This window comes from Suillus discolor, assembly GCF_016758755.1.
Source record: "Suillus discolor strain FC423 chromosome Unknown F5147scaffold_44, whole genome shotgun sequence".
NCBI classification, from domain to species: domain Eukaryota; kingdom Fungi; phylum Basidiomycota; class Agaricomycetes; order Boletales; family Suillaceae; genus Suillus; species Suillus discolor.
The window spans coordinates 103219-124254 of record NW_024541291.1 but is presented as its reverse complement, the minus strand read 5'-3'; the positions used below and the strand labels follow the sequence as shown (position 1 = coordinate 124254).

The 21036-nt window shown below is 48.5% G+C and overlaps 7 protein-coding genes across 7 annotated transcripts; 4 read left to right on the top strand and 3 right to left on the bottom strand.

The window, feature by feature from the left end:
- Positions 1 to 1582: 1582 nt before the first annotated feature.
- Positions 1583 to 3859, top strand: F5147DRAFT_705799 (major facilitator superfamily domain-containing protein). The gene is made up of 8 exons (XM_041437958.1): positions 1583 to 1796; positions 1913 to 2081; positions 2139 to 2204; positions 2254 to 2414; positions 2481 to 2615; positions 2671 to 2830; positions 2887 to 3433; positions 3487 to 3859. Exons 2-8 carry the CDS (start codon positions 1926 to 1928, stop codon positions 3735 to 3737), a joined length of 1476 nt encoding a protein of 491 aa, XP_041290509.1. The 5' UTR covers positions 1583 to 1796; positions 1913 to 1925; the 3' UTR covers positions 3738 to 3859.
- F5147DRAFT_278841 (uncharacterized protein) lies at positions 3811 to 4497 on the bottom strand. Its single transcript, XM_041429007.1, has one exon. The coding sequence runs from the start codon at positions 4270 to 4272 to the stop codon at positions 3883 to 3885; it is 390 nt and encodes a 129-aa protein (XP_041290508.1). The 5' UTR covers positions 4273 to 4497; the 3' UTR covers positions 3811 to 3882.
- A 2332-nt stretch (positions 4498 to 6829) lies between these two features.
- Positions 6830 to 8539, bottom strand: F5147DRAFT_580463 (uncharacterized protein; the record flags this gene model as incomplete). The annotated part of the gene is made up of 6 exons (XM_041431546.1): positions 6830 to 7073; positions 7126 to 7256; positions 7629 to 7679; positions 7736 to 7902; positions 7951 to 8298; positions 8335 to 8539. Coding segments are annotated over 6 exons (1146 nt in total), but the record flags the coding sequence as incomplete, so codon positions are not given.
- Positions 8540 to 8818: 279 nt separating this feature from the next.
- F5147DRAFT_541731 (uncharacterized protein) lies at positions 8819 to 9126 on the bottom strand (the record flags this gene model as incomplete). Its single annotated transcript, XM_041430248.1, has 3 exons — positions 8819 to 8879; positions 8935 to 9041; positions 9103 to 9126. Coding segments are annotated over 3 exons (192 nt in total), but the record flags the coding sequence as incomplete, so codon positions are not given.
- Positions 9127 to 12661: 3535 nt separating this feature from the next.
- Positions 12662 to 14329, top strand: F5147DRAFT_278831 (UbiA prenyltransferase family). Its single transcript, XM_041429006.1, has 8 exons — positions 12662 to 12833; positions 12890 to 13042; positions 13095 to 13212; positions 13264 to 13352; positions 13404 to 13500; positions 13554 to 13590; positions 13647 to 13889; positions 13947 to 14329. The coding sequence occupies exons 1-8, from the start codon at positions 12749 to 12751 to the stop codon at positions 14025 to 14027; spliced, it is 903 nt and encodes a 300-aa protein (XP_041290505.1). The 5' UTR covers positions 12662 to 12748; the 3' UTR covers positions 14028 to 14329.
- A 203-nt stretch (positions 14330 to 14532) lies between these two features.
- F5147DRAFT_278706 (uncharacterized protein) lies at positions 14533 to 18430 on the top strand. Its single transcript, XM_041429005.1, has 4 exons — positions 14533 to 14769; positions 14824 to 14899; positions 14950 to 17927; positions 18023 to 18430. Exons 2-4 carry the CDS (start codon positions 14884 to 14886, stop codon positions 18293 to 18295), a joined length of 3267 nt encoding a protein of 1088 aa, XP_041290504.1. The 5' UTR covers positions 14533 to 14769; positions 14824 to 14883; the 3' UTR covers positions 18296 to 18430.
- Positions 18397 to 19999, top strand: F5147DRAFT_278679 (uncharacterized protein). The gene is made up of 6 exons (XM_041429004.1): positions 18397 to 18612; positions 18728 to 18837; positions 18937 to 19134; positions 19215 to 19352; positions 19463 to 19499; positions 19604 to 19999. The coding sequence occupies exons 1-6, from the start codon at positions 18565 to 18567 to the stop codon at positions 19673 to 19675; spliced, it is 603 nt and encodes a 200-aa protein (XP_041290503.1). The 5' UTR covers positions 18397 to 18564; the 3' UTR covers positions 19676 to 19999.
- The last annotated feature ends 1037 nt before the right edge of the window (positions 20000 to 21036 follow it).

Below are 21036 nucleotides of genomic sequence, written 5' to 3'. Positions count from 1 at the left end.
AGTCACTTCAAAAGAAAGTCCAAGATTTCCCGAAATATGATTCCCCCAAACTCGAGTCCAGTTTTTTATGGGAAAGTGGGCAGCGTGTCTGTAGTTGCTTGTTCGACTACTATCATCAAGAAGACAAAGTTACCAGGATGCTACAGCAGTTAACCGAAGACTCAGACTCGACTGGCACCTCCCTTTTTCTTGAGTCGTCCTATTCAGATGGGAACCCGTTCGGCAAAGTTTGTGTCTCTGAACTTGAGTGCATACTCGACATCTATAGAGGTCCTTTGCCTTATTCTTGACGTATGTGATAATTCTTCTCAAACATCCAGTGTCCTCATCTTTGACGGACAGGATACTATACCAGCGGTCATCAATCATCTGGGATTATGAGGAGTTGTATGCTAGTGTAGTTATACATCCGTCAGTTCATTGTTTTTTGCCGCATTCTTTGACCTTTTCATATACAATCGTAGTACGAATACGGGGAGGCTATTAAACACCTTGTTTCGATCAGAGCAGTGAACCACTCTCAATAATGTTACCCATGTATAATATGGTGATGAGAAGAACATAAGCGAGTCTTCGCAGATGCTCAGGATGTTCGTAGACGGACACATAGCGATAACGAAAGCACAGCATTGATAATGGGCGACATGGAGCTATGGCGGACATCATGAACGTATCGAAACTCTATGTAAGCGAATACTTTGAACTGAAAACCGAGGAAAGAGCAAGCTGAAGAAACATGAAAGGCAGGAAAGAAAAGGAGACCTGATAAGTGACAACGCGATGAGACTGACCTTCAGTGTAAGTACGCCACCGCTCCTCATCTGCTCCATACTTATCCCTACTGTTTTCTGGTATGCGTTTGTCGTTCCGTGAGGTGACTATTAATATAGTTCCAATACCATACACCCCACGCTGCTCCCAATCATCCTGTTGGTACTCCTGCCGTTGAAAGGCTGCTTGTCCTACGTCCCACGATACTCTCCAATGACTCAACGCAGTCTCATGGTACTGTGACCCGAAGCTGAAATGCTGCCGTCAAGACGGAAGAGGGAGCTTGTTGCAGGACACTTGAGACGAGGGATATTGATTAACTTGTATTTGTGCAGGGAAAGACGGTTGTGTTTACAGAGCGGGTACTGAGTAATGGCCCTGCTTGAGACGGAACAAACGATGTTGTTGGTGTGGAACATACCAAACTGCACGTACTGAGACAAGTTAGGATCGGAAGAGGGAGGAGGTAATTTAGGCATTGTAGGAGGTGAAGCTTTAGGCAGGGAGTGAGATGATGAGCGGCGGATGCAACATGAAATAGAAGGGACGTCACCGACAACTTTGGCACAGAATTTGGGGTTTAACCGGCGCGGTAATGGCCAAATCAGGAAAGATTGGTGTCGGGCCGAACTTCCGAAGGCCTCACTTGAAAGCTTAACAAGTCAATCAACTTTTGAACGACATTTTATTTTAGACTTGACCAGCTAGCCGCTGGCCAGCTTGGGGCTGAATATGACCTTTCATTCACAAGAGTTCTGCTTCAGGATTGACTCGATGGTGGCTATCCGCCATTCAAATTGCGCATTTTGGATGGCTGAAGCTTCAGGCCGAGGTATGTACAGGGAACTGGTTACTGAACCGCCGATTTGCCGCCGATCATTTCTAGGTCAACGATAGATGGAATCATGCCTTTTCATTCATCGATACCGTCGAGATCGTTCCAGTATTTCGTGGGACTGACGACCAGCCTCCGGCTTCACTCAGAAGTGCTATTTGTAGCTATAGCATAACTTGGATGTGACTCAGTGTGAGTCGCATATCTTTCGCTTATATATTACATTAATTAACCTACCAAGCCTTATAGTAGTATCATACAGAACCTCTATACAGTTCACTTTCTCCAATTCATCACTTCTCGAAGGGTGCGATCGATCATGTCCCAACAACAGCTGGACGAAGAGACGCCTTTGCTGCCGCCCTTGCAGCGGAAGGCCAGGACACCATTGCCTTGGCGTCAATTCTCTATCATACTGTTTCTCCAGCTCGCGGAACCACTTACTTCACAAGTTATCGCCCCCTTCGCACCTCAGGTTTGTTTTTTCATGGCTGAATCAATTGATAAGTTTTTGATGCTTGCCGCGTACCAGTTAATAAGAGATATCGGGATTACAAATGGCGATGAAACCAGTGTAGGGTACTATGTCGGACTGATGGTGAGTCTGACTTGCACCATGCTTATACCTCACCTTCAAGTATATGCAGTACTCCCTATTCTTTGCAACACAAGCGCTCACCGTTCTTCATTGGAGTCGTATATCGGACCACATTGGACGGAAGCCTGTCATTTTGACAGGCCTGTTTGGACTATCTATCTCTATGTATTGTTTCGGCCTATCTACAACATTTTCTGGACTCGTACTAAGGTTCGATCATTTTGTTCTGCTGCGATGGTTCTGATCTATCTTCTTTCAACACCTTCCAACACTCAGCCGTGCTCTTAACGGTGCTTTGAACGGCAACGTCGGCGTAATCAAAAGTATGATGGTGGACATTACCGACTCTACCAACTTGGCCCAGGCGTATGCATATATGCCTTTAGCTTGGTCAACGGGTGGGACCATTGGGTACGTACCTATGTGATAATTTATATCGTATCTGGAAATGAGATAATCTTTGCAGCCCCCTTGTAGGTGGATTGTTATCACGTCCAGTTGAACAATTTCCGAACGTCTTCGGTCATTCTCAATTCTTGAAGACTTATCCATATTTCCTTGCATGCGCTGTACCTGCCACCTTCTCTGCACTGGCTTGGATCGTGACGTTCCTTTTCTTGCGAGAGGTGCGTTCTTTTGAACTAGCATGCAAGCATAGGAGTTGATGACATGTGATTGTCAGACTGTACTCACCAGGGTGACTCTCGGGCGTTTTCTCAGGAGCAAATACCACAAAGATACCATCCCTGGCCCCGTGACTCCAACAGGATCAAGTGATTCCCTGAGCGCAGAAGATGCTGCTCGACCTGCAAACGGCGATGACTCCAAACCACTACCTCTTCGCTCGCTGTTGACTCCCAGAGTGATCATAGCTGCTGGAAACTACGCTGCTTTGTCATTTCTTGATATCGCATTTCGTGACATACAACCTCTGTTCTTCGCCACACCGATAGAACTCGGTGGGTTGGGATTAGATCCTCCGCGAATCGGTAACATCCTAGCTATCTATGGTGTGATCAACGGCTTGTTCCAAATCCTTTTCTTCGCCGATCTGCATGACCGATTCGGCTCAAAGATAATATATTCTGCAGCAATGGCTGCCGGAGTTCCAATGATTGTCATTTTCCCCATCCTCAATGCTGTCGCAAGAGCACAGGGTTTGAGCTTCGTATTATGGGCGATTGTTGGCCTGCAACTTGCTCTCTCGATGATATTAAATCTTGCATATGGTCAGTTCCTGCATCGTATTACTATTCCTTGTGTTGACCACGACCTCTTTCAGCTTGCGTATTTATCTATATCGCAGCAGCGTCTCCGAACCAAGCGTCTTTTGGTGCAACGAATGGGATCGCTCAGCTGGGAGTGTCGATCGTGCGAGCCATCGGCCCCGCATCCGCTACATCCACGTTCTCGTTATCTATCAAGAATCCCCACCACGCATGGATCATCTATTATTATATGATTGCCCTGGTCTGCATAGGGATCTTCGCATCACTGTTCCTTCCTCGGCAGTTATGGAAGAATCAAAACTGACGGCTCTTATGCCCCGCGGGTGTGTTTGTGTGCGTCGAGTGGATACCACTGGAGTACGTGCATGATATGGGAGAAGTTGAAGAAGGTAGACTGTCGACCTCCTCCACCTTTGCCGCAAAAAAGGCTAGCTGCACCAGGGGTTGGCCTAGAATTCTTGTAGACAGGATTGTGTACATAAACAAAACGCTGGCTTCCGTACTATCAAATGTAAGGTGCAACGCTGAGTGCGATATATGAAAAGCGCGAGTGACCTCGCATCAAAGGGTTGCATGTTCCTCTCTGATTCCCCCTGGAGCGCAAGAAATAGCAAAAAAGTCGTTTCGACATCAGATGTTCTATAAAGAATTACCGGAAGCATTCGGACGAGCATACCTAAGCATTGAAAACCATTCGCATTAACACCGAGGCTACAATGAAGAAACAAAAGTGAGTCTATGGATTTAAATGATGATGCTTGTATAGACAGTAAATTTGAAGAAATACACGAAAAAAAACAAAAATACACTGAAATGGAAAAAACAGTGATTCCAGCCATTAATCAGAGTGGTGTGATATATACACAGATAGAGATAGAGATGAATGGACGAGAACAGAACGAATAGACAAGATAAGCAGAAAAGGAATAAACAGGAGCTATACGGGAGACATTCATAAAATTAGCTATATAGCTAATGACAAATTCCAGGAAGATACGATAGCGAAAAACAGAAGATACGATGGGTAACCTAGACGTACATATAGCGATGGCGAGGGAAAGCATTGGCAAGGAGCGACATCAAGGCATAATGGGCATAACGAGCGTATTAGTTACATGGGCGAAGACTGGAACTGGAAGCTGAGGAAAGAGCAGTGAAGAGGGCGGGAGGGGAGGGCGGATCACTCTTGATAACGCACTTGAGGTTGCGCAGGGTATGAGCTCCAATACTGACCCTCGCTCCCCTCAGTCCACGTCTGCTCCATATATCCTTGTTGTCCCCCCGCGTACCCCTGTTGTGAGGCGAGGTGCTGGTCTAATGACGATTTGACGCCATACACCGCTTGCTGCTCCCCAGGATATTCCTGTTGATATTCCTGCCGTTGAGCGGGCTGCTTCTCCTGCGATCCATAATACTCCCTCACAAGACCAGTTTCAGGGAACTGCGGGCCAAAACTGAAACGACCCGGCTGTTGCTGTTGCTGTTGTTGAGACGGAAGAGGGTGCTCGCTGTAGGACGCTTGGGATGCAGGAAATTGAGACGCTTGTATTTGTGTAGGAAAAGATGGTTGCGGCTGTGGAGCAGCTCCTGAGTAATGGGGCAATTGGGACGGAGGAGCAAATGATGTCGGTGTGGAGGGAGGGCCGCCGAATTGCGCATATTGGGGGGTGTCCGGATATGAAAACGGTGAAGCGGAAGAGCTGGCATAGTCATAAGGTGTGAATTTTTGGGCAGGCTAAAATTGCGTTGAGCGGGTGAGTGGATGTGAAAAAAGGATAAGAAACACACCTGAGGCTGAGGCTCGTAAGCAGCCCCAAACGGTAATGAGAAATCAACCCCGCCTTCTTGTGACATAGAAGTAGGCGTAGAATGATAGGAAGACCGATCAATGGGCGTTGAGACGAGGGAAGACGGTTGGAGGGGAGCCACGGAAGGTGGCTGAGACATCACGGAGTGCTGAGATGCAGACATTGATTGACTAGACGTTGGCATCGGTTGACTGGACGCAGGTATCGACTGATCTGACATGGAGACCGGTTGGCTAGATGTCGGCATTGACTGACCAGATATTCCCTGTGTCGTTGTTGTTGTTGTAGGCGTGCCAACGCTTGCAGGCCGCACCCTGGCAAGCGGAGACGGCTCCTTTCCAGGACGCACGCGAAATCCAACGGACGGGTACGAGGTCTTCTTACGATCCTTGTCTTTCTCCTTTGAGCGGTCTTTGCCTTTGTCCCCCTGCTCTCGTTCACGTTGACCATCCTTGAGCAAATCTCGATCCTTTACACGATCCTTCCGAGGCGGAAACTTGGATGGAATGACAATCGCAGGATATGTCCGTCTTGGTTCTGAGGCCGAACTGTCCTCCTTGTTGGCATCATTCGTGGTCGAGGTGTTCTCGGCAGCATTGGAATTGGAACCAACGTGAGATGCAGAACGTAGCTTGGGTTCCTGGGTAGAAACGACAGGGACGGGGATGAGAGGAACATTTTCCTCGCCATTACCACCCCCACCCGAACCACCAGGTACAGGAACAGCATCCCGTCCATCACCTTCATCCCATCCCTCTCTCTTCCTCTTTGACCCACTCCCAGCGCCTGAACCACCCGAATCGAGTTTCCGGATGAGCGCCTCCAGAACACTCAGATCCAACGCAGGACAGAGATCCCGAAGGTCCCGAAGCAGCCCAAGACCCATCTTAGCATCCTCCACAGCCGTGCGCGCCCACACAGCCGATGGGTCACGGAGAGCACTGGTAGCACAAACAATAGAGGCGTCAAACAACGCTTTCGAATATCCCATTTCAACTCCCCGGCTAAATCCTATCACGAGATCAGAAAATTGAAGTGAAGAAGGGAACGAAAAATAGTATACCTGAATGAACATCATAGATGAGGCCGCAACAAAAACTTAATCCAAGCCCGTCCTTCCTCCGTACCAAATCAGGCCGCGTACACGCAAGCTCGACAAAATCTCTCCCAGCTCTGATAACTCCATGTGCAGCTGTGAGCGCGCCTACGCGTGCTTGATGAATCTGCGGGCTAGTTTCACGTCTCACATTAGAGTGAGAGTCAGATTGAGATGACGGGGACGAATGGGGACGTAAGGACGGGAGGTACAACCCCATAGCCAGTCTATGCGTCGTCATCAATATGTCAAGACGCTGAGCAAGGAGTGTCGGTGGTGTGCCTCCATGACTTGCGTTGGATGACAGCGCCATGGAAGACTGAGGGGGCACGCATGATTCCTCGCCCATCCCCTCGTTCCCACGAAATGCGGGTGGGAGATCTGATAGCCATTGCTTGATCTCGACTTCGCATTGGGACGCGTGCTCGAGGGATAACAGGACTGAGGGTTGTTCGAGAGATGATAGTAAGGAAGTGCGGAAGTTGATATCTTTTACGAGCTGCGCGAGTCTGTAGTGATAGAGAAAGTCAGTGACGCGCAAAGGGTGTAGCTAGGTATCACTGACCTTACTCTCATCCCAAACCACCTTCCCACGCCCTCTTTGCCCGTCGGGCTTAGGAGAGGTGCAGACGTACACGCGGACGTGAACACTTCCTCGTCAACATCAAGCGGTAGGCGGGTGCTGAACGCGTGCAGAGGAATGAGCGGAGCACGTGAAGATAGAGTTGACGTATATCTGTGGAGAAACTAAATTAATGTGATTTAGATGATGCGATTCAGTAACTCACGCATCCCACCACCAAATATCCCACCATGCCCGCCGGCGCGCCTCGCTCTCATACAGGCCATACTTGCCAGGTGTGAGGTCAGGGTCGACGCCGAGCCCCATAGTACGTGCGATGTTGACAAGTTTGCCGATCTGTGAGAGTAAGAGTCAGTTAACATTTCTTTATGCATTCGGCCGGAGCTGAAGTACAGAAAGGGAACGGAAAACTTGTGGAATACAGTGGGGGCGGTAAAGCCAAATGCAACAAGAACGAGGCAGAAATAGGACAGGAAGAGGAAATAATTAAAAGACATGAACATTAGAGTCGAAACGCGATAGAAGCGGTGGCACAAGAACAGTCAACACCCAGAAAAGGAATGATCGCGACGATCACGATGTGATGGGAAGGATCTACGGATCGTGGAGACCGAGCAGAGAACTAAAGTTGAAAGGCCCCGTGCGCAACTTCCATCAAGAAGTCACATGCCTGCTCCGATTCACCGCAGATCGCAGAAGATTGGAAACAAAGGGGATATACCGCTCACCTCTCCTAGAATCCATCCCTCCTTCGTATTGCTCGTAGCACTTCCATTTCCATGTCTCTCCGTCGTACATCCTTTATCGCAAAGCACTACAAACAGCACGCCGAGCACAATCGCAGCTACATAATCCAAGTCGTACTCGCTCGCATGTGCACTATTTGAATTTGACCCTGAATTGGACAAGGCTACGCCACCCTCCCACACGCATAGTGCTTGTCGAGACAATGCATGAAGAAGCGCAGGAGAGGTCAGGTTTTCTTTCGGTGACGGATCTTTCCTCGACTTCTTTGGCCCCAGTAAGGTACCCGTCCTATCGTTGTGTGCGGCCCTTTCAGATTCAGAAGGAGGTCCAGGATGAGTGGAGCTGGAGCTCTGCAGGGCAGCGCTAGCGCTAGCGGCGCTCTCTTCAACCAATAATGCCAATGCGAAAGCACCCGAAACGGATGCGAACAAGGGAAGGGATGGAGTAAGAGCTTTACTTGAAGTCTGGGAAAGAGCCTTATGCGAAGGCGGAGGCGAAGGTGGAGGAGCGGGCAGTGGACCGAAAAAAATAGTGCGGGCTGTATCTGTTTTACTTGTGTCTGCGGGTGTACGAGAGGAAGAATTTGAGGCGTTCGGGTTCGTTGACGACGCACTCGGACGAGATGGCTCGTCTGAGGAGTCGTTTGTTGAACATGATGTGCTCTCACATTCCCCATATCTCCATATGCCTTCTGCGCGCTCTTTCCAGACGCGCCAGCTGAAACAGGGCCCAGGGATCATCCTAAAGGCTTCTTCTGCATGTTCATATAGGCGGGTGCGGCGGCGTGGGGCGAATGGGAGATGGGCGAGCAGGGATTTCATGAAAATGGGTGAAGAGGATGAAGACGGATGTGGGGCATAGTAGCAGGAGATTGGGGGCAGCAGGAGGGGGAGAGGAAGAGATGACGGGGGATTTGAAGAGGGTAAGGGTAGGGTGGGATGAGATGCAGGTTCAGATTTAATATACCCCTCCCGTGAGTCGGAACTAGACGATTGTACTGGTAACGACTCTGTTATGTCAATCTCTTCCCACCAGATAGCTGTGATATCGTCTATGGAGGGCTCGTGTGGGTTGTACGAGTTGACGGTGTGGATAGGTAATTGGATGGTTGTAGACGATGAAGAAGAGGAAGGAAAACGGACACCTGGTGCTGATATTTGAGCGAGCTGCGACTCGACTGTTATGAGTCTGTTGTTGAGGGAATGAAGGTCACTATTGGGATGGGGGAATCAAATTTGGCAAGAGAGGAAGGGAGGCATGAACGGACACTTTCTCAGCAGCAGCAGGGGAGTATATACATCTTGCGACCGTATCACGCTTGGTACAAGAACCACATGGTGCTCGACGATCACATTTCAGTTTGAGACGTTTGCACTATTAGACGTGTGAGTGAGTTAGCACAGCAATGAAATTTTGCACAAACCTCTGCGCAGACAACGGTCACGCGAGAGCGAACTTGTCTGTAAGGATATTAGAAAGAAGAAAAAAAGAAGAGTGGTGATTTAAGGGAAGACGAAGAAGGACTCACGGGCCAATTGCTTGGGCAAGGTGCTCACCGCTACTGCTCGGGTCCATCACAAGTAGACCTCCGAGTGGAATCTAAGTAGTCAGTAAAACGAGTTCGTCGCTATCGTTCGTTCGTCGTCGTCGTCGTCGTTTGACTTGATAGGACACAAGAACAAGCGCTAAAGAAAATAGTAAAGGTGACGAGAGTACCTCCACTACGGCGGTGCTCCAGGTCCGAGACCCCGTAAGACCTTCAAACGGGATAAACAAACACCCCTGTTCGGACGACTTACATCCAACTATAATTTCCGCTTCGGTGCCTACAGTTAAGTACTTACACTTTGTAACCTAGCTATAGGATCCATGCTGGCCACGTTGCCATATCCTTCCACCGACCTTCGCAGCCTTCTTTGCACTCAGCGTCTATGTATCCTTCTCATGATCCGAGGTTTAATTAGAGTCGAAAATTAATTTTGGGGTATCACTGTCCATATTTTCTATACAAGATTTTCCAGCTCATTAAAAATCCGGAGCTTTTTTCACCAAAGCCTGTTAATTCTGCAAAGAGGTCGTGCAGAAATCGATAAAGTTAACAACCCAAGCAAAGTATTAAGAAAACTCGCAGCGAAAATCTTGCATTTCCCTATCACCACGGTTTTAATGGTTATGACATATGAAAGTACCTTGTGCCTTCCTGCGGACGCACGCCCATCCGTCGATTCCAAAGTATACATCCCGGCCAAATTTAAAAGCTTGACGGCAGCCTTTCTCATGTCGGCTCACATACTGGACTCACCCCTAATTCGTAGTCAAGGCTCAATGGTACTCGACCCTGGCAATCATATCGGCATCCAAATCGGTCGCTTCAAATTCTAGGCCATGTCAGATAGACCACTCTGGGCAAATGCTGAACATTACAAGCTCAGGCCTGCGGGCTCGAGGTCTCGTGACGCTCTCTTCCTTCCTCGGGATCGGGCTCTCCCGATTCGCAGAGGTCAGTAATACCCCAATACCCTTGTTATGCTTCTCACTTGTTCCCAACATGTTCGTACCCACGATATAGTGTCTTTGATAGGTACGCGCGTCAAAGTTACACCATACGTCATAACGAGCAGAACTCAGCTGTTTGCAAAAATCTTGGCTCTGGCGGCATCTCTTAAAATAAGTGTGCTCATGTCAATAAATGCCACCATAGTAATATGCCAACCGTCACGCGCCTATCATTTCTTGACAAGACGTTGAACGACAAGATATATTAGTATAAGAGACTGGGTTACTCACATGATGATAACCGAGGCGCAAATTTGTCCCAGACAACATCCGACAAAAACAGCTTGTTAATCGCATGAACGTGCAAATCCCTTCTCAAGACTCGATATGTTTCTCGATTCTTGCAAGAAAGCAATTAAACCCACGAGCCCCTGGGGCTCGGTGGGGATAGACGAACTGAAAATTCACAGTCCACACCATAGCAATATTATGGATAAACAAGTACTAAATTGAACTTGCCTCGTAATATCATGACACTCTGGATTACTCAAAACGCGCCGAATATATTATTTTGAGCTTTCGTTACACAGTGACCAATGCACATCAGAAATATTGCTCTGCCGCATAGCCTACAAAGCAGCGAAGGCGTCTGGTCTCTGCCGTCGAAAATCAGCAGAGAAAAAACAGACAATGATCCAAACATACATTAGTAGTAACGACTCGAACAGCACCTACAACAAAGCCTCGAACACGGCCACAATGAATTGCAAACTGTATTCTGACCAAGAGTGGTACCGTTACGAAACAATCTCGCAATGATGTTTCGGCCTTTGGGTATGGTGCAATCAACCCAGAAAGCTATAGCTGTGGAATGGAGTTGCGTAACATGCCCTTAATCCAATTGGAATAGTACAACCACACACCTGATAGTGCTAAATTGACCGCTAAGAAGCAGACTAGCTTCAACCATTCGCTAGCGACTCGGAATAAATCGCACACACATAGTAAGTGGGAATGTAATCGTGCGAACTTTGTAGTTGTTTTTGCTGCCTCGAACTCGTCTCTGGCACAACAACAATAATGGGTCACTATGTCTGCCCAAATGTCATCCAAGGCCGGTTGCTAGCCCTGAGTGGAGCATGCAAGTGCTAATGCTGAGCTCATGCTGAACGAACCGCATACCATATCATAGAAGTTGCGCAGGTCCAGTGCCATTCTGGGGTATCTCGCCCCGACGAAGTATCATAAATTATAATAGGCAGCCTAAGGCAGGACCCTTTTGTTTGGCCAGCTCCATGACTAAACAAAAGCGGTGGCCTATCGATTTTAATTAGCATTGCCGCCGGTACTAATGTTATTCGCCACATTCCTCCGGGCATCCCAGGACCTCCATCAGTTACCAGGGAGAAGTCAACATAATGCAAACCATACAAAGATCACATTCAATGGCTTGTGAGATGATGATCCGCATCACGAGTCAAAATCTCAAGATGTTGCGGCTCAGAAAGCCCCGCACGTACGACGAGGCAAAAAATGACCCATAGGATACTGCTTCAAGCGCGCTCGAAATACCCAAAATACTTGCGTATGAAGTCAAAAAACGCTGGATGCAGAGAAAGGAGCCACGGATGACTAAGACGTCCGGAACCGTGATCGGTACGAACGACATTTAAATTTGCTAAACCAGTCCCTATTCTAGGTCCTGGGACACAATCTCTCACAACGGCGGGCCGGCACTCTGGACTCCGAGTCGGGTGTCTGTCGTGCACTGCAGCATATACAGCAAGGACATACCTGAGTACGGTACAGTTTACCTTGCACGCTGTCTCGCACTTACATTATTCTGTTCCTAGACTCGTTCATCAATGTCATAGCTGTAAAGACTAGACACACGAGTCTCGTGTAAGTGACTGTATTGCTATATACCTAGACACACGTCAATCTATTGAAATATCGTTAGTGTTTAGGCGGCGTGTAAGTGATAACGGAACGTATCCTCAGTCTCGTGTAAGTCACTGAGGGAAAAGGGTAAGGAAACAAGTATATAAGCGTCCGTGTTGGAATACCAACAATCATACTCCGCGTCGCGTCGCACGTGCACATCCGTGCATCAACAATAGCGGTTCTGTCTGCAATGCTGAGACTCGTTCCTTAATTCCACTTACAACATAACGAAGCGCACTTTGTTGATATCAACATTAACGCATCGAAGTTACTAGTACCGATGTGCTCCCGCAGGTGAGTAGTACTCATACTGAAAATGGTTTTTAGTATGGATTTCTGCATTACCTGTCGATCCTGAGCCGAGTGCAAACGTTGCAATATTATGATTCAATTTGTTTACACCAATCACAGTGTTCTGATTGTTCCATTTAGCACTCTGGGGCAAGCATCAGGATCGAATCCGAGTCGGAGGCTCTGGCCGGGGCCAAAAGAAGTTTTGAGAAGTGTATCAATTCCTACTTTTATTCCGTTCACGGCACAGCTGTAAGTTGTTCCATTGCTCACGTAGGCGTATAAAATGAGTACGGCTGGTTGATGTGGTCCTCCACTCCAGTTCTCTCCCCCTTGCACACTCATTACAAATGCCCTCCAAGGCAAGATCATTGCTCGAGCTCACCAGGCTTCACTTGTTTCCAGTGGGGTCTGACTCCACGTTCTGGCCTTTCGGTAAGCCGAAAAATGCATGGGGGACACTACTCGTCGGCTGATGTTATTGTACCTAGCGTGGGGCTCGCTGGCGGCATCATACCATGTAGCATTACCCATGAATAAAGTTGTCATGAACACTTTGTTCTATGCGTTATTAGGCACACTGGTACATAGTGCAGGTTGCGTCATAAATGACATGATTGATCGCGAGTTCGATCGCAAAGTTGGTACGTCGATTCCGTTCTGATCATCGCTAATCGCCTGACAACGTTCGATCAGAACGTTCAAAAAACCGACCGATCGCGTCGGGAGCTGTCACTATGCCAGAGGCCTCAGTTCTTCTGATCGTGCTCGTTGCTGCCATCTTTTACATGTTCTCAACTGCTGGCCCTACAGCGTGAGTAGATTATTCAGAAAATATCGAGACTTCTCTGACAGGTTAGTCTAGTCTATTACTCGGTCTTGTTGGACTCCCAGCATGTGGTGGGACTTATCCGCTAATGAAGCGCTGGATATATTGGCCATCTTTGTACCTTGGTATGGCTTTCTTGCAATTGAAAGTTGTGTACCGTCTTATTTAGTTCCCAGGTTTTGCTGTTAGCTGGGCCGTCCCATTCACGTGGGTGGCAATTACGGGTGAGTTTGATTGGGGCATGATCCTGAATGTCGGGGTCGCGTCGTGCTGGTAAGTGTGCCAGAAAGGTATTTGTCTCCGAGGAGCTAACGGTGCCTCCCTAGCTGGACGTGTCTTTACGACATTATCTACGCGTGTCAGGTGACTAGCCCGTTTAGTTCTACTCTAAAATGTCAGTGTAAATTATGTCATATCAGGACAAGAAGGACGACGAAAAGGCTGGAGTTAAGTCCATGGCAGTCCGTCTGGGCGATGGCATTCGTCTTGCATTGAGCGTATTTGACGTGACGTTCTTTGTGTGTCTTCTATGGGCTGGGTACCTGAATGGCCAGCACCTACCGTTCTACGTGATAAGTGTCATTGCGCCCTTCCTCCTCTGTCTCTGGCACATATGGTCATTTGATCATAATGATCCAAGAGACAGCTGGAAGAAATTTACGGTACGTTGAAGTGATATAACTATGAGCTGATTCTGACATCCTCTTATTGTACTGCAGGCAAGTCGCCACGGCGCAGCGTTGGTGTGTGTGGGATTGGTCGTGGATCATTACTGTAATCTTGTCTCCTTGGCCATTTGAGCATGTACTTTTATCTCAGGCTGGATTCAAGGTGACGCCTTCAACCATCTTATTAATGTACTTACCACAACCTTGCACTTGCCTGTTTTTATCCTACAGACTAATAGATGAGTGACGCAGACATCGACCTACTTACTACAGTCTTTCGCTTTCGTGCTTTATCCTGCAGTGCTGTTTATGTTTTTTGATATACAAACTAATAGACGAATGATGATGGAGACATCGCAAATTAGTGTGATGATCACACAGAAGGCAGGCTTGTATCGAGACTACTCACACTTCCCTGCAGAAAGACCCTTGCGTGGTAGTAGGGAAAGAGGAAGTACAACTCGTGGTACGTAGATGTGAACCAGAAGCCCCTCAACGAAAGGGAAATTGTTTGCCCAAACATTGCCCAAACAAGCCAACCGAGCGGACCGCGAGCGGAGCGAGCCGGTAGCGATCATTGGACAGATGATTTTTTTCGGTATACCGGGTCCAGGAACTAGTAGCACAGCATCATGTACAGCAAGGACATACCGCAACCAAACCGCAACCTATGTTACAGACGAGTTGGTGTTTCCTCAGCCTCACTGGCGCTGATATACACCGGAATAGATCGAGATATCCATCCTTCCACAGCTTTGACTCTTATTTCGCTGCCCAGGCCCTAGTTCATGAGTATCGAACACAATTAGTAGTACTGCCAGACCGCCTGATACCAAATCATCGTTTTCAAGGTTTTGTTAACACGTTCGTAGGAGTACGTCGTTCCTCGAGGTAACTAACCCGCATGATTTCTAAATGACAGTACTAGCACTTCCGCAAACTAGTTCCAGTTCATAATCTGTGACACGACTCACACGAGTCATCGTTAATGAATCAAGATCACTGTTGGTATTTCCACCTCTGATCTCTCCGTTATTTCTGATCTCTTCAACAGTTTCAGGATCGTTTGAAGGAACCTGGGAGAAGCTGTCCCAGGTCGCCGTCAAGGGTGCTGAATATGACTCTCGCGAACGTCGGCCCCACCCCAAATGTTTACAAGGGACCCGAGTGGACCTTCTCAACTACATCCGCAGATTACTAGACGACCAAGAGAAGAGTCGACTCATTTGGCTGCATGGCACGGCAGGCGTCGGAAAGTCCGCTGTTGCTTTCACTGTGGCTGAAACGATGAGAGATTTAAAAGTGACAGAGGAAACGCATGTCGAAAAGCGGCTCGCGGGAACATTCTTTTTTTCACGAAAACACACGAAACGTTGCACCACGGGCTATTTCTTTGTGACACTCGTCTACCAGCTTGCCAGCAATTTCGCCAGCGTCCGGAATGATGTCAACAGAACTATCAGGGACAATCCTGCTCTTCTAGACCCTGACAAATCTCTTCGCGACCAGTTGGAAGCATTATTCATCCAACCTCTCCGAAGGCTTCAATTGAGACTGCGTGGGTGTCCGCCTTTGACATTTGTTGTCGACGCTCTTGATGAATGCACGTCCGAAACCGAGCTTGCTGATCTCATTCTTTACCTTGCACGGGCTCTTCGTGAACCTCATCTCCCTGTGGTCCACATTCTGCTTACGAGTCGTTCGGAATCGCATATCTGTAAAGCATTTCAGAATGCCGAGGTGTACCCGTTGGTGTGCCAGATACCTGTGAAAACTTCTGGAGAGGGCGTTGCCGCCACCATCTCGTTAGATGGTGCAGATGTTGACAAGGACATCTATATTTTCTTGCATCATTCCTTCACGGAGCTCCAAAGTCGCCATCCTGATTTCCCACAGCCGTCAAGGGATGAGCTTGAGCGGCTGGCCAGCCGAGCGGGCAGACGTTTCATCGTGGCGTCTACGATGATGAAGTTTATTGATGATGGAGACAGTGATCCCCGCGATCGGCTTCAAGTCATGCTGGATCTGGCGAGTGAATTGCTACCAGGAACGGAAGTGTACGAGTTGTATGACCGTATCCTGTCCACATGCGCCGACCCTAAGCGGGCATACCGACACTTGTCCATCGTCGCTGCCCTCGCAGATCCTCTACCAATTTCACAACTCTCAAAACTTCTTGGCCCTGGCCTAGGCAGGGACGTCGAGACAGCACTGGTGCAACTACGCTCTGTCATGGATATCCCTACGGACGGCAGTCTCCCCGTGAATATCTATCACTCGTCCGTTCGTGACTATGTTTCCGACCCCTCAAACTGTAACCTTCCTCAAGTACACGACATCCTCTTACCCCACTCCATACTCGCTCGCTCCTCTTTCCGCTTGATGATGAAAGAGATTCCAGAACGCTCAGCCCTCTTGGATATGCTGTCAGACTTAAAGAAGCACAGCCGAACTATGAAATCTCAAGATCCCCAAAGACTAAAAGAATCTTTGTCCTTCCTCGTTCAGCTACCAGAGCCACTATCAGTTCTCGTTGCTCTACTATGGCTTCGAGGGGACCGTAGTCCAGATTTAGAATTCTGGCTAGGGACGCAGGATGGGCGTGCCTGGCTGCAAACTCCGAGAGGGACAACTTGGCTGTGTACCATGGGTGGGGAGAACTGGCTACAGACACAGGAGGGGCAGGACTGGCTACAGACTCAAGGGGGAAAGGACTGGCTGCAGATCTGGGCTGGGACACGCTGGTTGTGGTCCTTAGGTGGAAGCATTTGGCTACTGACCAAGGGTGGGAACGATTGGTTGTGGACTCAGCAGGGCAAGGCTTCGCTGCAAAGTCAGTCGGGGAAGGAATGGTTGGAAACCGTGTTGGGAACAGTCTGGCTAGAGAGTCGGGGCGGGAAAGACTGGCTGAAAAGTCAGGAGAGGGGAGACGAGCTGCGGAAAGGTGACCGTCCGTCGCATATAGGAGTAGACTGGGTGTTCCATCATGGTGACAGCTTGCCGGAGATCGGAGACAAGGTGCAGATTACGGGCAATCAAAAAATTTACGCGCCGACTCAGCAGTCAATCTCGAAGTGGAACCCGCAAAATGACACGAAGCGGATGGATTGGCTAAAGACCCATGGTGGACTGGCCTGGTTGCTAACACAAGAGGGGGAAATCTGGTTGCAGAGTTTCAGCGGCCGAAAGTGGCTGCGCATGCAAGGTGGGAAGGACTGGTTGGGAACGAACGGGGGAAACTCGTGGCTACGGACGCAAGGCGGGAGATGTTGGCTGCAGACGTTAGGTGGGAGGGACTGGCTGAAAACCCCTGGTGCCCAAAACTGGTTGGAGACCCAAGACGGGCAAGACTGGTTGGAGACCAAGCACGGGTGGGACTGGCTGGAGACCAAGCATGGCCGAAACTGGCTGCAATGTTGTATGCGTGCCTCGGATGGAAGAGGCTGGCTACAGACTAAGGGCGGAAGAAACTGGTTGCAGACCCAGGGCGGGCGAGACTGGTTGGAGACTCCTGATGGTGAAACCTGGCAGGCGACTCCTGCGGCCTCTGTCTGGGTGACAATGGAAGAATTCTCGAACACATTGAAAACAATCAGCGAGCATACATTTATTCCAGAATCTTCACCACTGCCAGCTTTCCAAGCAATCCAGCAGTTCAGGACCTTGCCAGATATCTTGATATTTCCAGTGTTCCTCGCGTTAAGACATCAGGACCATTCCAACGTTAACTCTGCATTGCTGGAATCTCGTTTTCCACCAGACAGAAAGATCATTCATGTTATGAGTGCCTTTGTAACTTTCGCAACCGAAGTACAGGAACGAAGTCAATCAGCTTCGGAAGCTCTCAAATATGCATGTCAAAACTGGGCCCTTCATCTCTCCCGCGCTCCAAATCCATTAGATGAAAATATCAGCCATATATTCAAGGCTTTCTGGAATCGTTATCTCCTCTCCTGGCTTGAAAGGCAGTGGTGTTTGAAGGGTCTACAGTCTTGCCTCGTTGTTTTATCTACTGTGCAGACACTCGCAAAGGTGCGTGTATTTTGGCCTCACCAAACTTCCCAAACACCAATATTTTACTATGATTCGTGTTTTACTCACAACCAACTGAACTCGTCAATTTACAGCCGAATAAGACACTGCCTATCATGGTTCCTGACTCCGGAACGTCGACAAAGGAAACTTCACCACTTGCTGCTACCACCTCCAACACGTGGATACGGCCGTCAAGCTCACAGCGTACCCCTTCCACTCTTCCTCTTGTCCCATCCTTATCACCAACATACAACGCCGCTGTTTCAGATGCTGGCATATCTGCAAAACGGGTGTTAGATGAGCCTCGAATTAACAGCGATAATCCAAATGGATCCGCCCCATTAAAACGCCCGAAACGAGACTAGCAGGACTTACAGTTGGGATCCACTGAAACAGATTTCCTTTTATTTTACATAAGTTGTTCGATGGAAGCCTAGGAGAGACTCTGACGACAGCGGGGATTCATCAGTATACTAGTGCAAAGGATTTGCAAAGGATAGTGGTGATACAGGTACCAGAGAATGCACAGCCACAAATTTCCATTTTGAAGGTTATGACTAGCTACAGACTACAGTACTTATAAGTTACAACTTGTCGAGTCGTCTTCTCCCAATTTCCTATTCGTGCGGTAGTGATGTTCTCAAATGAGCTCAAGATGTTCCGTCGACTAGGATTCCGACACGTCCGTCCTAGCGTTTTCAATCATTCTGCGGAGTACTGACTTGTCTTTTGTTTCATTTGTGCCGACGTGTCCTTGACGTGACCCCATATGCTTCTATCGTTCTCTGTTCCTTCAGTTTCTGCTCCAAATTCTCAACTTCACCTCCGTCATTGCATCTGGCCTAATGCTATGGAAAGGCCTCGGCCTGATTTTGAACACAGAATCTCCAATTGTCGTTGTCCTCAGGTATGTACGATCCTCGCTCGATCAGGCATTCAACTTGAAACCTCCATTTCTCCCCACGCTAAACTGGATTCTGCGTATTTATTTATCATATATTTACAGTGGCTCGATGGAACCAGCGTTTTACCGTGGCGACCTTCTTTTCCTTACCAATCCCCCAGGCCAACGCTACCATACAGGCGATATCACAGTATACAGGATCCCTGGCGCCGAAATACCCATCGTGCACCGCGTCCTGGAGACCCGGGATGTCTTCATCCTATTTGACAATTCTACGGAGAACCCCATCATCAAAAACAGGTGAGTGTCTCCAGTGTGCCGTATGTGGTTCGTTGCGGGAAAGACATTCGATGACTAATTACAACTATACCCCGCCCCAGACTAGCAAAGCTCAAACTCCCGCCGGGGGAACATCAACTGATGCTCACGAAAGGCGACAACAATCATGTTGATGACATTGACCTTTACCAGGGTCTTGAATGGCTCGACCGAAGACATATCATTGGCAAAGTTCGCGGGTATGTGTTTTTCGCCTTATTCCCATCCTGTTTGAAGGCAGAGCTTGTGCAGTTTGACACATCTCTTATATTCTAACTACACCTCCAATTCACTCACACTTTATCCCCAGGTTTCTTCCGTACATTGGCTACGTGACGATTGCCATGGTAAGCCTCTTTCACCATCCTAGTTGAATATACGCGTGCCACTTAGTAGCCTGTTTTTCATGCATCTCTCGTTCATGCCCGATAACGCTGATCATGCCACGCAGAATGATTTCCCGCAACTTAAATATGCGCTTCTCGGAGGCCTCGGGCTATTAGCTGTCATACAACGGGAGTAGATTGTTTGACAAACTTTGCACAACTATGCATATGTGCATTAATTGTTTGTGCAATTACAAGTCTATAAATCTTGTGCTATGTGTACTTCGAGTCAGTGCAGTTGAACCACGCGCATTTTCTCATCTGCCCATCATGTCATTGGCCCCTGCCGCGACCCCGGTTTGATACAATCATTCCCCTGTATTTCATGCTACTAGCCCGCAACTGTATCTCTCGCGGACTACAACATGGCAACCACAAGCACAGAGCGGCAAGCAGTTGATTTACCCGTTCGTGCCACAGATACTTGTACTCAACACAGAGCCCATCGTAGACACGGTGACGACGTACTTCCGTATGTCATGTCATTCTATTGATGGGGTGGGAATGAGCAGCTGCAGCCTGCTGCACGACATCCAACACAAGATCATGTACAAGTTGAATGCAATCGGTCTTATGAAGTTGCAGTCATTCTGAAAAGTAGCTCATCAAGCGGGGTTTCGCTGGCCCTGGGTTGACACGTGAACTACTCGTCCGCCTGGCATCACCCTTCAGCACTCACAGTCTATCTCTCAGACGTTCGGTCTTCGTCCCAAGTCTGGCGCACTGGCTAAGAGTGCTTGGAACACCTGAGGATGGACCATCCCGGAATTCCTTGCTCCTGAAGTCATTCGCTTCTACTAACAGGATTGGACTCCATACTGCCTCGATGACGTCTCCTCCGACCACAAGGAGTCTGTGAAGACCATGCATAAATTGGAGGATTAGATGCACGCGCTTTCATTGCCTTCCAACCAGGAATGAGAGATGCGCACGAGAAACTGCAATGAGCGTCTACGCGTGTCATCACTGCCCATTGAAAGATATGAATCAACAAGTCTGTGAGCACGTTCTTTGTCGTACGGTCGTTGTGCTGACGTGATGTTCTCAGATATACCACGCGCAATTCATGTACGAGCCCTAAAATGGCCCTCTGCCATCGTACACGCAGATCGATGGGACAGAACGAGATACGGAGGGCGAGGGGGGCGGCGGTGCCAAGGGAGCAGGCACGGTTGATCGTGGTGAGATGTTAGGGATACTATAGTACTGTCGTGATGCGGTGCTCATTGTATGGTGTAGGTGGCATAGAAAGGAAATAGGTGGTCATCATGGTCAGGCGTGTCAGGATGATACTGTGTAAGCATGGCTTACGCAGACACCACTGACGCATCATCAGATTTTAAAGACGTCATCAACAATGATTGGACACCACTACTGTTTACCTATATTTGCCTTAACGCCTATTTATACCAACGCATGCTCATGTACTTCTCTTTCCGTTCAATCACATACGCTTTATGTAACACGTACAACAGAATTGTCTTGGTGTTTCCACTCC